The sequence below is a fragment of the Symphalangus syndactylus genome, chromosome 17 (assembly GCF_028878055.3).
Source record: "Symphalangus syndactylus isolate Jambi chromosome 17, NHGRI_mSymSyn1-v2.1_pri, whole genome shotgun sequence".
In the NCBI taxonomy this organism is placed as follows: Eukaryota; Metazoa; Chordata; class Mammalia; order Primates; family Hylobatidae; genus Symphalangus; species Symphalangus syndactylus.
In genome coordinates, this window is record NC_072439.2 from 73247043 (window position 1) to 73263676 (window position 16634).

Genomic DNA, 16634 nt, shown 5'->3' on the forward strand with positions numbered 1-16634 from the left:
TCTTGAAAGAGGTTCATATCTGTACCTTTACATAGCATTATTAATTGTTAATATGTAACACTTACTTTGCCAGTTGAAAATAGTTTTGGATATCATAACACTTCACCCCTGAATACTTCTGCATGTATTTCTTAAGAATAAGGACATGTGCCTATATAATCACAATACTATTCTCACACCTAAGAAAATTGAATATATAATGTCATTTAAGTTATGCTTCATATTCAGGTTTATCCTGTTATTCCCAAAATGTCTTTTATAGATGTTTTCCCCCAAATCCAGGACCCAAATAAGGCTGTGCACTGCATTTGTAAAATTACATTTTAATGACTCTATGCACATGACCTATTTGATCATGGCCTTTGGTCCTCAGGATGAAATAAGGTTATACAGCGGCCAGGTGCAATGGGTCATGCCTGTAATCCTAGCACTTTGAGAGGACAAGGCAGGTGGATCACTTGAGGCCAGGAGTTCAAGACCAGCCTGTATAATAATACAAAAATTAGCTGGGTGTGGTGGTGGGCACCTGCAGGCCCAGCTACTCGGGAGGCTGAGGCAGGAGAATCACTTGAACCCAGGAGGCAGAGATTGCAGTGAGCCGAGGTCATGCCACTGCACTCCAGCCTGGGCAACAGAGCGAGACTCCATGTCAATTAAAAAAAAAAAAAAGGAAAGAAAGAAAAGAAACAAGGTTATACAGATAGTAGACATGTTTCATTAAGAATAGTAAGTCTCTCTGCTGGAAGGGGCTCTAAGAGAAAAAATTGCGTATTTTTCCTAATTTTTTTTTTAAAGAGGTTCACATCTGTACCTGGAAGTCATGAAGAAGAACACAGACTGATCCAACTTCTCACAGATGGTCAACTAGTCTGGGCTAGAACACAGCTTGAATATTTTTCCCTGATGGGCAACTAGCTACCTTTTGAAGTAACCTGTTCCACTGTTACACAACTCTTAACTCTTTTACATTCTTTATTATAGCCAAAGGATAGACTTCACAGGCAATGCATTTGGTATGCATCAAATGGAGCTGGTTTTTTTTTTTTTTTTTTTTTTTTTTGAGACGGAGTCTTGCTCTTTCACCCAGGCTGGAGTGCAGTGGCGCAATCTCGGCTCACTGCAAGCTCTGCGTCCCGGGTTCACGCCATTCTCCTGCCTCAGCCTCTCCGAGTAGCTGGGACTACAGGCGCCCGCCACCACGCCCGGCTAATTTTTTGTATTTTTTAGTAGAGACGGGGTTTCATCGTGGTCTCGATCTCCTGACCTTGTGATCCGCCCGCCTCGGCCTCCCAAAGTGCTGGGATTACAAGCATGAGCCACCGCGCCCGGCCGGAGCTGGTTTTAAAACACCTTTATAAAACTAGAGCTGTCCAACAAATGACAGGTCTTGTTATTAACAAGCTTCATCATAAGGATGAATACTGTTTACTATACACTATGTGCTAAAAACATTCACTAGACTATTCTTTGTCCTCATAACTACCCTTGTGAATATTCCTCCCAATTTATAGGAGGGGAAAAAGAGACTCAGAAAGTTAAGTCACTATACACAAGGTTATAACACCAGCAACTGGGTGAGCTAGGCTGGACTCAGCTGTGGCTTGTTTTTTTATGCCATCTGCCCCTCTTTTTGTCACTAGACATGTACAAAGCCTGGGTAACCAGGTGCTAAGGATGCTGCTGATGGGATTCCTGCATCACAGGAGAGACTGGAATGCTGCCAAAGCCTCTTCTAAACCAAAATCCACGATGCTTTTTGCCTTTTGTTTTTCAGGGTCCACAAAGAGGTATTTTATTACAACCTGGAAATGTATTAGTTTTTTTATGTTTATTAAGAATACCCTGTACCAATAATATGCAGAAATAACAATATGCTTTTTGTGATGAGATTCAGTGAAAAGAAAGGGGGGGGTGGAATACGTGAACTTCACCTTGTCATAAATTGTAGCATTTCGAGCCGCAGTTGAAACCCACACCTCCTTGAAGAATTTGTCACTCACTGGATCCTGAATGTCCTCACCTGGGTCATCAAGATAGCCAAGCACCACCCTGAAATACAAGTGACCTCCACATTGAGTAACTGAGATAAAGCAGTTTGTTGCAGGATATATGTCTATTATACCTATCTCTATATATGCAAATATATATATATGCAAATTATTTGAGAGACATGACTTAGCTACTCTCATATCCTCAGAGTGCCTGACATAAAAGAAACTATTGTCTGAATTGACCATACATATACAGGGGACTAGACATAACAAAAAATTCTCAAGCAAACAAGTTTTAGAAGTGATATTTGAAAATTATAATAATCCTTGTACTTAGAGAAGGCTTTAGGATTAAAAAGCACTTCTACCTTAATCCTGTGTGGTAGATGGGACAGATGATTCTCATTCTGTAGATAGGGAACTCAAGTCTTGAGGCACACTAGTAATGGAGTTAGAACTCAAACTGAGGGCAAAGCCCTTTTCCCATGTACTTGATAGGCTGAAATAATACCAAGAAGACCTGTGTTATCTGGAAAGAGCAATAGAAAGATTGGCCTTGTAAGGGCTTTGGCTTTTATATTAAGTGAAATGGAGAGTGTAGACATCAGTGCAGAGGAGTGACAGAATCTGACTTACATATTAAAGGATGGCTGCTGTATTGAGAACACACTCTGGGGGGGCAAGGGTTGAAACAGGGAGCCCATTTAGGAGCTACTCCCATAATCCAGGTGAGATACGACGGTGGCTTGGGCCTGGGTGGCAGTGGAGATGAAGATAGAGCCAACAGGTTTTACTGATAGAGTGAATGTAGGGTGTGTCAAAAAGTGAGGCATCAAAGATGACTGCAAGGTTTTTGTCTTGAGCAACTATAATAATGTACTGCTGTAGTCGCCTTTAGCTGAGATAGGGAATTCTGTGGGTAGAGCTGGTTTGTGGGAGATCAGGAATTCGATTTTGAGCCTGTTGAGACATCTATTAAAGATGCAAGTGGCAGTGCTAAGTAGGCAGTAGATAAATGGAAGTGGGGTTGGGGAGAGAAGGCTTGTTTAGAGATGTAAATCTGAGAATTGTCCTCATGCACATGCTCATAGGCTGTATGTTTTTTTGAGTTCACCAAATAAGTGAGTATAGACAGAGAAGAGGACTGGGTGTACATCAACAGTAAGGGAGAGGAGGAGGAACCAGCGAGGCTGGAGAAAAGCCAGAGGATGTGGAATCCTGAAACCACACAAAGAAGTATGTCAAGGAGAACTGTCCAATTCAGATAAGAATTGACCACCGGCGTTAACAACTGGACATCATTATATTGTTACCCTCTTTGTATTTAAATAAATGTAGATTTGCATCATCATTTTAATGGCTGCAGAGTTTCCTATCATGTGAAATTTACTGAACCAATTATTAGGGACTTTTGGGTAATTTCCAATTTTTCATTATTATAAACAGTGTTACAATGAACATAGTTTATTCATCATGTGATTTTGTACATTTCTGTGATTATTAGAAGAAATTTTAGAATTCCTGGGTCAGAGAACATGCAAATTACTGCAAGAAAGGCTGTACCAAAACATACACTATTAAGTATGCATATTTTCCCAGTTTTCTCCAACATTATCAACTCCTGAAAAAGTTCAATTCTGTGGATATTAAAGGACACTCAGTTTTAGTCTGCACTTTTTCCACTATATAAAAATTTCTTTTTAAATGGATCTGGCACCATAGGCTTTCTAGGATTCTTGACTTTTATAACCTCAACGTTCTGTTTCCACTTCAAATAATGCCTCCTTCAGACTACATGAGAATAACTTTAAAAAAAAAAATTTAAGAGATGTTTGCACATAGACTTTGACTGCTAACTGAGACCCAAAGCAAAATTTTACTGCATCAAATGTGAATGACAGTACAAACGATGACAGTAAGTCAATTATTATACCTTTGATTTGGGCCAGATTTAAGAAGCTGAAAATTGAGCAGAAAGAGTTTTTCTGTGACTCTGCTTTTAAATTAGAGCGAGACAGAAGCCAATGTGTCCACCAAACTATCAGGTAAGGGCTCGTTTGTAGAAAAAGTATTTAAATAAGTCTAAAATAGGCAATGTATTATTTTGCCTGTCAGTATTTTAACTAGAAGAAATTTATTTTAAATGCAGAGAAAATAATATGAAGTACTCTGGGTGTTCTTTTGAGGACTAAAGTTTGAGAGAAAACTAGTTTAATTTTATGTTGATGTATTTAATGAAAATTATTTAATATTTGCTTATTCATCAAAAAAAGTGGGACAGTAGGAAAACCACAAAAAATTATTTCTGTTCTTTCCGTTCCTCATATCTATCACTTTAAATGATTCTGAGTCCTAATTGTGTGGACAATGGTTTCTCTTGAGTGATGGTTATATCTGCAAAGTTTGGATAATTTTCTAGGACTTGAACTGTTCAGCTTATAGCTGTGAAATTTAGTGCATGTTTGATTCTGTCTCTATTTCGAATTGATTTCACATTGAAATATGTCTCTCTATTTCTATTTTAAAATAGGCCAGATGGAAAATGGAGTGAAGCTGCATTTTTTTAAGTGAAAAAAAAAATGGTTGTAGTCTAGGCCACAATATTTATCTTTGGGAATGTTTCCTAATAAAAAGAGGCTAAAATTGACACAATGTTTTTGTGGTACTTTTAAACATATTATCTGTGTTTGCCATTGGGGCAAAGTGAAAATAATTGTTTAAGAACAACTGCCTTTTTAACACAATTTGAAAAACGCAAAGAAAAAGAAAGCACCTAGAAACAAAGTTAGCACAAGTATAGGATCAGCATTAAAAAAATGAATTATTTACTGTAGAATAATCTTCCTCCCCACCAATAATAAAAATCCAAAGCTTTATTGAAGAACAATACAATATTCATATAAATTGAAGCCCATACCTTGTTCTTCAACAAGATGACTCAATATTATAAAGGTGTCAATTCTTTTTATTCATCTATAAATCTGCTATAATTCCAATTTTATAAAACTAATAAGAATTTGAGAGAACTTGAGTAAACAATTCTAAAGTCCATGTGGAAGAATTAACATTTATGAATAACCAAGATTATTTTGAAAAAGAATACTAATTTGAAGAAGTGGTATGGCAAAAAGTGGTCTTAAAATGCACAGCCACAATAATTATGGTATCACACTGGCATGCAAGTAAACAGACTTTCTATATGGCATAACAGAGAGACTAGCAAGAAGCTGGAATAGATAGCGATTCAGTGTATCTTAAAGGTGGACTGCGGATAAGAGAGGCAAAGAGTCCTACTGTGTATCATAAGGTTCCAGATCAGCTAGTTAATTGAGAAAAAAAGTCAGGACCCAACCTCACTTCTTACGCTAAAATACACTGCAGATGTTAATTGTAAAAAGTAAAATCAAACAAGCACCAAGAGAAGATAAAGTAAATGTTTAATCTTAGGCTGATGAAGCTATTCTAAGCATATAGAAAAAGGCAGGTGGGAAAAAAAAAAAAAGAAAAAAACAGATTGATTTGATTAATAAGAATTGAAAAATTTCCCCCAAATACTCCAAAGATGACTAAAAGTCAACAGGCAAACCAAATTTGCAACACATATGACAAAGGAATAAGCATCCTACACATATTTAAAATACTTATAAATCATTAAAAGAAAGTTAAACAACAACCCCATTAAAAAGTGGGGAAAGACAATGAAAAGACATTTTTGAAAAGAAGACATAAAAGCAGCCAACAAACATAAAAAAATGCTGAACATCATTAATGATCAGATAAGTACAAATTAAAACCACAACAAGATACCATTTCACACCTATCAGAATGACTATTATTAAAAAGTTAAAAAACAACAGATGTTGGTGAGGATGTGGAGAAAAGGGAACACATACACAGTGTTGGTGATAATATAAATTAGTATAACCTCTATGGGAGACAGTATGGAGATTTCTCAAAGAGCTAAATATAGAACTATCGTTCAATACAGCAATCCCACAGCTGGGTTCCTACCCAAGGTGTCATAAAAATGACACCTGTACTTGTATGTTTATCACAGCACTATTCACAATAGCACAGTGTTGGAATCAACCTAAGCGTCCTTGAGCAGACAATTCCATAAACACACCACACACACACACCACAGAAGACTACTCAGCCATAAATAAGAATGAAATCATGTATTTTGTAGCAACATGCATGGAGTTGGAAGCCATTATCCTAAATGTAATGACAGAAAGTCAAATACCGCATGTTCTCACTTATAAACAGTACGTACACGTGGATGTACAGAGTGGAATAACTGGCTTTGGAGACTCCGAAAGGTGGGAGGGTAGGAGGTGGAGTGAAGGATGAGAAATCACCTAATGGGTACAATGTACACTATTTGGGTGATAGTTACACTAAAAGCCCAGACTTCACCCCTACACAATATATCCATGTAACAAAACTGCACCTGTACTCCTTAATCGTATAAAAATAATAAAAAAAGAAAGGTAAACCTTCCAGCATAATGGGCAAAGGACACAAATAAGCTAGGCAATCTATGAAAAAAAATTATACATGGCTAATAAACACATTTTTAACTCTAAAAATGTGAATTAAAACAGTGAAATTCCATGTGAAATCTAACAAATTGGTGAAGATTAAATAAATTCAGTCAAGATAAAAGGAATAAGCCCTCTAAAATATTGCTAGTCATATAATAAGAGATCAAAGGAGACAATTAAGAAGGTGAACAAGAAGGTATCTACAAACATACCCATTTTTTTATATCAGCAAAAGTATCTGCCAAACAATGAGGGATTCGTTAAAGGAATTATGGCATACACATACAATAAAACATAATGTAGCCATTAACGTATTATAGAAGAATACTCGACATAGACAATGTGTGTAACATTGTTTAAATAATAAAAAAACATGTAGGCTTGCAAAATTCTAATTTTGTTTTAAAAAAGGAATACAGTATATTAATATCTATGTATAGAAAAAAGTGGAATGACATATATCAAATGTTAAAACTGTTATCACAAGGTGATAGTATTACAGATGAATTTAATTTTCTTACTGGTTTTCTGTATTTGCCAAATTTGTACATAAAAATGTGCTGTAATCAAAAACCTCTACCTTCTATAATTATTATACATTTAAAAAGTTATAAAGAAACTCATGACTTTAAAGAGAATTCTTAAGTTCTCATGGAACTGAAAAGATATAACATACATTTCAGTTTACAAAAGGAAGTATTTGTCTTTTATATATGCCGCAGTAGGCAATCAATGGGTTAATTAGCAGAGGACCAATTTTTAAATTCTCCTCTGCTAAACAAAACAAATAACCATTAGAAGCTAATTGAATTATCAATGGTTTGAAAATATTCTTACTGGCAAAACAAGTAGTAACAAAGGCAATAAATACAGCAATAAAAGTTCTTAGAAGGTATTGACAAACAGATTTGAGGGATGGATTTTTTGAGCTACTTAGAGAGAGGAGAACGTCTCTACAACTGAGGCTTATGTTGGTCTTGGAAGCCAAAGTCTTCTGGTAGGAATGAGGGAAGTGGCCTCTGCCTTTGCAGGGAGTTAAGTGCTCACTAAGCGCCCATCTGCAAGTGAGCCAGTTTCCAAAAGGGACCATTAACACAAAGAAAACAACAGGCTGCGGTGCAGTGCCCTTCCCGAAAGAGCATAAAGCACTGACCTAAACTATATCGGGGCCACCTGCTGCATCCCACTACAGAGGCCGCACCGAAATTGCATCATGGCAAATATAGTTCTAGAATCATAAAACTGTGGACTTCCTACAACGGCCTAGAGCTGGGAGAGCAGTCAGGGTGTTCCACGGCCAGTGGGGAAATGAGTGTCTGCAGGGAGCAAGGGAAACAGTGAAAGGAGACGAGATTATATTACTTGTTTCTTGTGAGATAAGAAGCCACTGGACAGTAGTGAGCAGAGAAGCAACATGATCTAGAAGGTTCTAGAGGGACCACTCTGTTGAGAAGAGACAACAGGGGACGCAGTTACAGCGCAGCCCTAGAAAGTTCTAAATAACACTTTATTGAATGGACTTATTTAGGATCACACAGCCTAAACCAGTCCAGCTTCCTAGCCCAGTATTCTCTCTGCTTCACCACAGATTAGTTTAAAATTTGCATCTTCTTGCCAAAGATCAGGGATCTTCGACACCTGGAGTCATTTTAGACCTAAAAACAGAAGTTCCCACACTTAAATTTTACACCAGCAGTCACTGGCATACCCCTTCAATAATTTTTATTATATCCTTGTATTACTGGAATTAATTTGATTTTAAAAACTTAAATGTAAGCTGGAGGGTTTGACCTGGTCTAGTCCTAAATCAGTTAAGGACTAGTATTTAATTGGCTTATGTCTGTAATCCCAGTGCTTTGAGAGGCCAAGGCAGGAGGATCGTTTAAAGCCAGGAGTTTGAGACCAGCCTGGGCAGCACAGCGAGACACGGTATCTACAAAAAATTTTTAAAAATTAGCTGGATGTGGTGACGCGGGCCTGTAGTCCCAGCTACTTGGAATGCTGAGGCAGGAGGATTGCTTGAGCCTAGGAATTCAAGGATGCAATGCGCTGTAACTGCACCACTGCAGTTTTTCTACTGCGCATGATAGTAATAAAAAGCTATTAAAATAAAAAATATTCACGTACCACCTAAAGTCATTTCGCATACTACTGGTGATACATATCCTATATTCTGGGACACACTGTTTTAGACGAAGAAGAAACTAGGATGACCCGTGTGCTCAGGGCCAGAGTTCAGGGCTGGGTCCCAGTGACTGCTGCAGTGGAAATGCATCAGAGAGACACACTTTGGCGGACTGACCTAAAGCACTGTAGCCGAAGTCCTTGGGCAAACCGGCCAGCCTGGTACTCTTCTCCATCCATTAATGAAGGAACAGTCTCTGTATCTTGCACAATGACAGCCATTTCACTGTCACGCTTTCCCAGCATGCTGCGGTCATTTATGTTGGCAGAGCCTGTAAGGAGAAACAGTGAAGCTGAACAACCTTCCTGTTGTGGCAGACACTGTTGGTTGCCCTCCCCATTCCATTCGTCCTTGCTAACAAAACCGTAATTTTGTCCAGGTTATCGAGGGAAGATGTGCTTTTAAGGAGGTGGGGCCCTCCCTAACCCAGTGGTGAATCTTAATCAATCTAAGCCAGCCATGGTAATTTCATTATTTTTATTAGTGACTGGCTTAGAAATGGGCTCTTGACATGGTGCTAGCCAATGTGACATGAAGGAAAGCTTCTGAGAAAGAGTTTCCCCTTTGTATAAACACACAAAAAATGGATTCTGTCTCTTCCATCCTTTGGATATTTTGGCTTGAATGGCTGGAAGAAGACATGATTCCAGGAGCTGCTGCAGCCATTTTACAACCACTAGAGAACAAACAAAAAAGCTTAAAAAAAAATGCTAAGTAGAAAAAAGAGCCACGCATGGTGGCTCATGTCTGTAATCCCAGCGCTTTGAGAGGACAAGGCAGGAGGATTGCTTAAAGCCAGGAGTTTGAGACCAGCCTGGACAACATAGCGAGACCTGGTCTCTACAAAAAGTTTTTAAAAATTAGCTGAGTGTGGTGACGCATGCCTGTAGTCCCAGCTGCTCGGAATGCTGAGGCAGGCGGATTGCTTGAGCCTAGGAATTCAAGGCTGCAGTGGGCTGTAACTGCACCACTGCACTTCAGCCTGGGCAAAAGGGCAAGACTTCATCTCTAAACAAAACATAAAAATAAAAATTAAAAAAGAAGAAAGATTCTGGGTCTTTAAGTCATTGAATTAGCTAACCTTTGAATATTCTTACCTTCTGTCATGTGAAATAATATATTTTCCTTATTTTCTACATTGTTCCTTATTGTTTCACACACTTCTAGTTGAGTTTTCTACCTTGTGGCACAAAAGATTCTAACTGATACAATCATCAAGCACCTGAAAAAAGGCATGCCTACCAGTTCCATCAGTAGGAAAGATGGCTTTGCTTTTGGAGTTAAGAATCAGGCTCTCTGTAGGCTTTAACCCATAGTCACATAACTGTGAATGTCAAAACTCAAGAGTACCTTCCTAATTAATAGAGTATAATCTCAAATACAGATTGTCATTTGTGGCTTTGGGCTTTCTGCTTTCTTGCCTCCCTCACTTGTGTAGCATGCCAATAGCTTCTGTATCAACTTTCCTCCATTCTATTTTTAAATTATTAATTCTCTTTATTAGCTCAATACCTTGTTCATTCAAGGAATCCATTTTATTTTTAAATCCAAATGAGCTGAGAATGTTGACTTTCACAAGTGAAAGGCAAATATTTTGCTATTAGTTCAACCTGTGCTTTCTGCAGTCCTCTGCTGTGTATTCAGGAACCTCATCACGTTTTTTTGCATTAATCTCTGCAGATTCACGCATTTGAATCCTTGAGGTATCCTGCAAACTACAGAAAGGGTCTGACTGACTCTTCTTGTTCCTCTTGCTCTAGCTGCAACAACTCCACTGCTTCTTCAGACGTGGAGCAGAAGGGTCAGGTTGAAGAGGCATCCTGGCGGCCCTCTGACTGGAGAAGCCAGGGCTGTAAGGTGACAGCAGCCCTGCCAGAGCTCAAATGGTGAGATGAATGAGAAAAGCTGCCCTTTCCTGAAGAGACTTCACTGCCTTTTGCCAGAATATTGTCATGTAGTTAACATATAAATCTATGATGACTGTGGATGTGAGTGCTGCCCCATGGTGGCCCTGGCTAACAGATAAAGGATTGAGCACCCTACAGAAATGTGAGAATGCTACTGGAGTGCTGCTGAAAAGTTGGAACCTTTGAAACACTTTGTTAGCAACAAATCATCCTTTATACATATACTTACATCGTGGTTATGCTATAAAATTTGCAGCTATATCTTTGAGCTTGACAGTTGGCCCAACATTAATTTGGGCAATTCACTTAATCTTTCTCAGCTTTAATATAATCTTTCATAAATTGAGATAATAATATAGACCTTGTAGGGATGTTGTGGGAATTAAGTAAGACCATGTGAAAGCACTTAATGATTTACAAGCTGCTCTACAAATGTTAATTATTACTGGCATTATTATCAGATCCTTGTTAACTCTATAATATCTGCACCGGAGAATGCTGCCATAGGAACTGACCATTTGATGGAATGTAGCATTTGTTTAAAGAAGCCTCCTCTCTGGCTTAATCACCCCATGTGTGAACTGTAGGAGCTCAAAGACTGAGGTTCCCATAGTGCTACTTTAGGACTTTTACTGTGGCCCTGGAGCCAACAGAGGCCGCTGTCAGGCAGGGGCTGCTGGATTGAACTGACATCACTGTTTTGTTCAGGGTCAGGAGAACCCAGGATGTAAGCCAGCCTGGAGAGCCCCCTCCACACACACACTCTCCCACACGCCCCCATTCCTCTCCCACCACGGTGGGCCCCAACACTCCCGAGGTGAGGAATACATTCCCAGCGTTCTGAGCTGGAATTATTAGACAGAGGGTGTGGTTCTTGTATTTTAAGGGCCAACATGGAGTTACCCAGATAACTGACTCTCCATCACATTAAATAAGTGTGTTGGCTACTATTTAATAGGCATGTGAAGACAGAAATGAGAAAATTTTAGATGAATGAATAAATTAGATATAATAAGATATGATGGATGTAAATGCTCCCTCCATTCGTTCCTGTATTCTGACAATCAAATTCAGAACAACAGATATAGTATTACCCTATTTTTATATAACATATGAGGAAGAAGAAAGAACAAGAGATCTAGAAAGATACACACTGAACTGTTAACAATAGTAGGTGCTTTTCAGTGAAGAGAGACAAGAAAATAAGGGGAATTGTGATCTTTTACTCTATAAACATCCTAGATGTTTATATGACCTATTCTGAGTCTGCTATTAGAAAACATTCTAAAAATTGTGAAATATGGCAAAATACAAAAGCCTATATGAAAACATGTGTGTAAAACTTAGCAATAAAAAAATAGTCATCACTGAATTTATTACCCAGGCCAAAAACAATATTACCACATTCCAGAAGGCTTTGTGCACCTTCCTATGCGTATCCTTCCCTCCCCAAGAGGAAGACTTGATGTTTAACTTTGTGTTCATCATGCTCTGAATGTTTTCCTAAACAACAAAAAAAGAGTTTACTTCTGACTTGTTTTTAATTTACATAAGTGGAATCATATAGCAGATAGTCCTTTGAGATTTGCTTCTTTCATTCAGTCTTATGTCTTTGAGATTTATCTGTACATAATTGTAATGCATTTCTTTTCCTTGAATGAACACACTAGGGATTTCTTTATTTATTCTGCTATTGATGGATGTTTGAGTTGCTTCCAGAGTTTTGCTGTGATGCACAATTCTGCTCTACATAGTTGTGTATTTGTTTCTTGGTATAGATATGTGTGAGTTTCCTAGGCTCTGTATGTAGGCGTGGGTTGCTAAGCTGCAGGGTGTGTGACTTTACTAGGTAACACCAGAATGTTTTCCAACTTACACTCCCAACAGCAGTGGAGGGGAGTCTGTATTGCTCCACAGCCATGCCAATACTTAGATTGCCCAACTTTTAAATGTTTGCCAGTCTGGTATTTTTAAAAACTCTTATTTGTCTCATGTTAATGAGAAGGAACATTTTTTCATATGCTTATAAGGCTTGGGTATGTTCTTTTTGGTGAAGTTCCTATACAATTTCTTTGCCCATTTTTCTTTGGACATTTGTTTTTTCTTATTGATTGATAGGAGTTCTTTATGTGTTCTGTATATTAAATGGGTTGCAAATATCTTATTTCAGTTTGTGGTTTATCTTTTTATTCTCTTTACAGTACCTTTTAATGAAGAAATTTCTGAATTTTAATGCAGTTGGATTTATCCTTCTTTTCCTTTGTGGTTTGTGCTTATTTTGTGTGTCTCACTTAGAAATTGTGAATCCTTGTGTGGTATGCAGAGTAGCAGCTCTCCAAAACGTCCATGTTCAAATCTCCAAAAACTGTGAATATATGTTCAATGGCAAAGGGGAACTAAGGCCGTATATGGAATTAGGGTTGCTAATCAGCTGACTTTAAAAATAGAGTGAGTAGCCTGGATTATGCAGGTGGACCCAATATAATCATAAGATCTGTAAAAGTGAAAGGGAGTCAGACTGAGTTATGATTACAGAAGAATGGGTTGAGACTTTCGGGGATTTTCAGAGATAGAATGTTGCTGACTTTAAAGGTGGAAGACGGGGCTGTGAGCCAGGGAATGCAGGCAGCCTCTAGAAGCAAGGAAATGGACTCTCCCTAATGGCCTCTAAAAGAATGCAACAGCCCTGCTCACACTCTGATTTGAGTCCTGTGGGACTCACGCTGAATTTCTAACCTACTGAAGTGTCAGATAATAAATTTGTGTTGTTTTAAGCTACTAAGTTTGTGGTCATTTGTTACAGCAGTAATGAGAAACGAACGCACCAACTCTACCCCGTTTTAGTTTGTTTTAAAGGAAAACTGGTTCTTCTATTGAGCACACTGGGCTACTCTGCCTTTTCTGCCTACTTGTATTTCCTTTGACTCCAGGTCAGAAGTTCTCAGCTCTGACCACACATGAGCATTACATAGGAAGGCTAATAAGGAAGCTTTTTAAAAAATACTGATGCCAAAAACAAAACCAAAAAAACCCAAATGCCTGGCCCCAAACCAGACCAACTAGATCATAATTTCTAGAAATAAGAACCAGGCATTGGTATACCACTCCATCCCTGTATCCATCATTAATTCATATTTTTGTTTTGATCCATTTAAAAGTAAATTGCAGACATGAGGAAATATCCCCCTCTTTACTGGGGCAGCCCTTCAACTCCAGCCTCTCATCTGCCACAGTGAAGCCTGCTCTTTAAATCCTGAGACTCATGACCTCGACTTAGTTTCTCCTCCTACCCACACTTGTTGATTGCCCCTGAACCTTCTTGTTCCGGTTTGGCAACGTCCATCCTAGTGTTTCTGCTCTCATATGGAAGGAGTAGCTGCCTCTCCTCCAGCCAGTGATCTCTGGGAGGGCAGTGGCACTGTTTTACTCACGTTTCGCATCTCTCTATTGTGCTTTGCAGTGGGTTAGTGAACATTAAAAACAACCGTTTCACTTAGACATCAGGATAGGCTTAAAATCTACTTGAAGGGGAGCTTGGCTTTGTTTTGGAAACCAAATAAATGTGTGTCTGGTTAAAGGCTAAAATTAAGATGGGTAAGAAAACTGGATTTGGTCACAGATTTCATGACCAGCAGGGTTACCCAGGGCCACAGGCAATTAAAGCTATGCACAAAAGAGATCTTCAGTGTGAGAAAACAAATATTTCCTCATGAGGAGTCAAATGAAGATAAACGGTCATTTTTCATATGTCAGCTATTCAATCATTCTGGCATAAGTTTGCCATGGAGGAAAAATTAATCATACATTACTTAAACCTCCTTTAAATGTTTAAATACTTGCTTAACACCTGTAAAATATTCTCAACCTAACTTCTCAAACTCCTCTCTGAGAATTTTACACACTGTTTTCTGTGTTAGGAACTTAAATAGGGTGAATGTGTTAGAAGAGTAACAATAAATCTGCTTATTCTTGAGTTTCCACCGAGATAAAAAGAACAAAAGAAACTCTGGATTTTTTCCTTGGGAGAAATCGATTCTCGAAGGCACTCGGGGAAGGAAAAAAGGAATCCAGTCTCCAAGAACTAGCAAGTAAGACCTCTTTAGATTCCCAGGGCCACATCCTCAGTTTCAAGAGAATGCATAAGAATTGTGTGCAAAATTGATCAAGTATTGCTAAACAAAATAAATTGGAGTCTTTGAGTGTTTAGAGACTTTTCCAGAAAATAAGTCAATTAAAAACCTCAACAAACTTATTTAACTATTAGCTCTGTTACCGAAAACTAATTTGTATTTATACTTCATGTAAAGTAAACGAGGCTGAAAGTCAAAATGACCTTTCAAAAAAATATTTACATCTGTCAGTTTTTACTTCAAGGCTTCTGAAATCTTGGTGAAGAAATATGTGGCTTTGTTTATTTTTCCATTTCAGCAAACATCAATAGTTTTTATTTCTTACTGTCATTGTCAAATTTAATTCCAAAGTATTCTGAGGTTTGCTTTTGAAGAGCAAGTCAGAGTAGCTCAGGAGAAATAAATGAAATCTTGTGTATTAGGGCAAGTGGGGGAATAAATAAACTCCTACAGAGCTTTCATCCCTATAGGCCAGGAAATAAAAAAACAATATTTTTTAAATGTGCTATACAAATATTAAAAGTGTGTATGTGCGTGTGTGTGTGTGTGTGTGTGTGTATCTCACCATACTGTGGTTTACACAGTTTCTGGCTATAGATGAGGAGATAAAAGAACAATATTATTTTAATATGCTATACAAATATTAAAAGTGTTTGTGCATGTGTGTGTGTGGTGTGTGTATGTATCTCACCACACTGTGGTTTACATAGTTTCTGGCCTCAGAACTATGTTTCTTTTCTATTCAAATCATGTTCCAGATAAGACAGTCTTATTCTTCTCAGATATGAGATATGTTTTCTTTTCTTGGTGGAGAATAGAAAGCATATTTATTGTCCAAAATTTTCAAAATACTCCATGACATTTAGTTTCTTGAATAATAGGAAAGTATCTTATTATAGCTGATAAACTACATTTTATTTGAAACAGATGAGCAGAATTCCCATTAGTAGGACACATCATCTCTCTAAATAACATGCCCCACACTGGTTACCTCATTTATCTGGTTGGTTATTTATACTCTGACATCCTGGACTTCCAATATTCATTTTATATAATATTAATATTATAAGTCAAAATAATTCAATGATGGACAAATGAAGCTTTCTGTGTGTATAAAAGAATGAAGCTGAACATCTACCTCTCTGGTCAAGCTAATCTAATTTGGGTAGAACGTACAATTTATTTAGGAGAGTAACTCTTGAATTTGTCAGTGGGAAGAGGCTTTTGGAAAAATCTCCTGTGTATCCTTGACAAGAAAAGACCACAGACCCTAGTGCAGGGCTACATCCTATCATTAGTACACAATTCCCACTTCACCCACACACATCAACAAAGTTGGACTGCTCTACATCCTAATTAATGACATGCAAAACATGCATGTTAGGAAAAATAGTGGTATGCATAGAGGCAGCAATATTTTACCATCCTTCTGATTTCGACTTTTGTACAACTTCAGATCTGTGGTAATGGTTAGGTGGATGTGGTATAAACACATACAAATTACCACAAGGTACTCACTTATGACACACTTTCCCTCCCCATTTATCCCCCACCAATCCCTGAAATCTGGGCACTCGGATTGTAAATAAAAATAAGGGGATAGCTGGGTGTGGTGGCTCAGGCCTGTAATCCCAGCACACGGGAGACTGAGGTAGAAGAATCATTTGAGACCAGCCTGGGAAACACAGTGAGACTCCCATCTCAAAAATAGTTTTAAAAATCAAAAAAAAAAATAAGGGAGTAATAAAGAATTAGTGAAATCTGGAACATTATTGGACTACTGGGTTAAACAGCTGCCTCTGAATGCTGCAATTATCACGAAGTCCATTTAATTGCTCTGTACCTCTGATTCCTCACAGATAAAAATAGTTTAG

General features: G+C 38.0%; 1 protein-coding gene across 4 annotated transcripts in view; it reads right to left on the bottom strand.

Annotated features, from left to right (window-relative positions):
- The window catches only part of PLD1 (phospholipase D1), a 210283-nt gene that overhangs the window by 6567 nt on the left and 187082 nt on the right, over positions 1 to 16634 (bottom strand). For all 4 annotated transcript variants that reach the window (XM_063621672.1, XM_063621673.1, XM_063621671.1 and 1 more), the window contains 2 exons: positions 8841 to 8994; positions 1932 to 2049 (listed from right to left, as the gene is read on the bottom strand). In XM_063621672.1, the coding sequence (XP_063477742.1) occupies positions 1932 to 2049; positions 8841 to 8994 (272 nt within the window). The remainder of the gene's footprint in view (positions 1 to 1931; positions 2050 to 8840; positions 8995 to 16634) is intronic.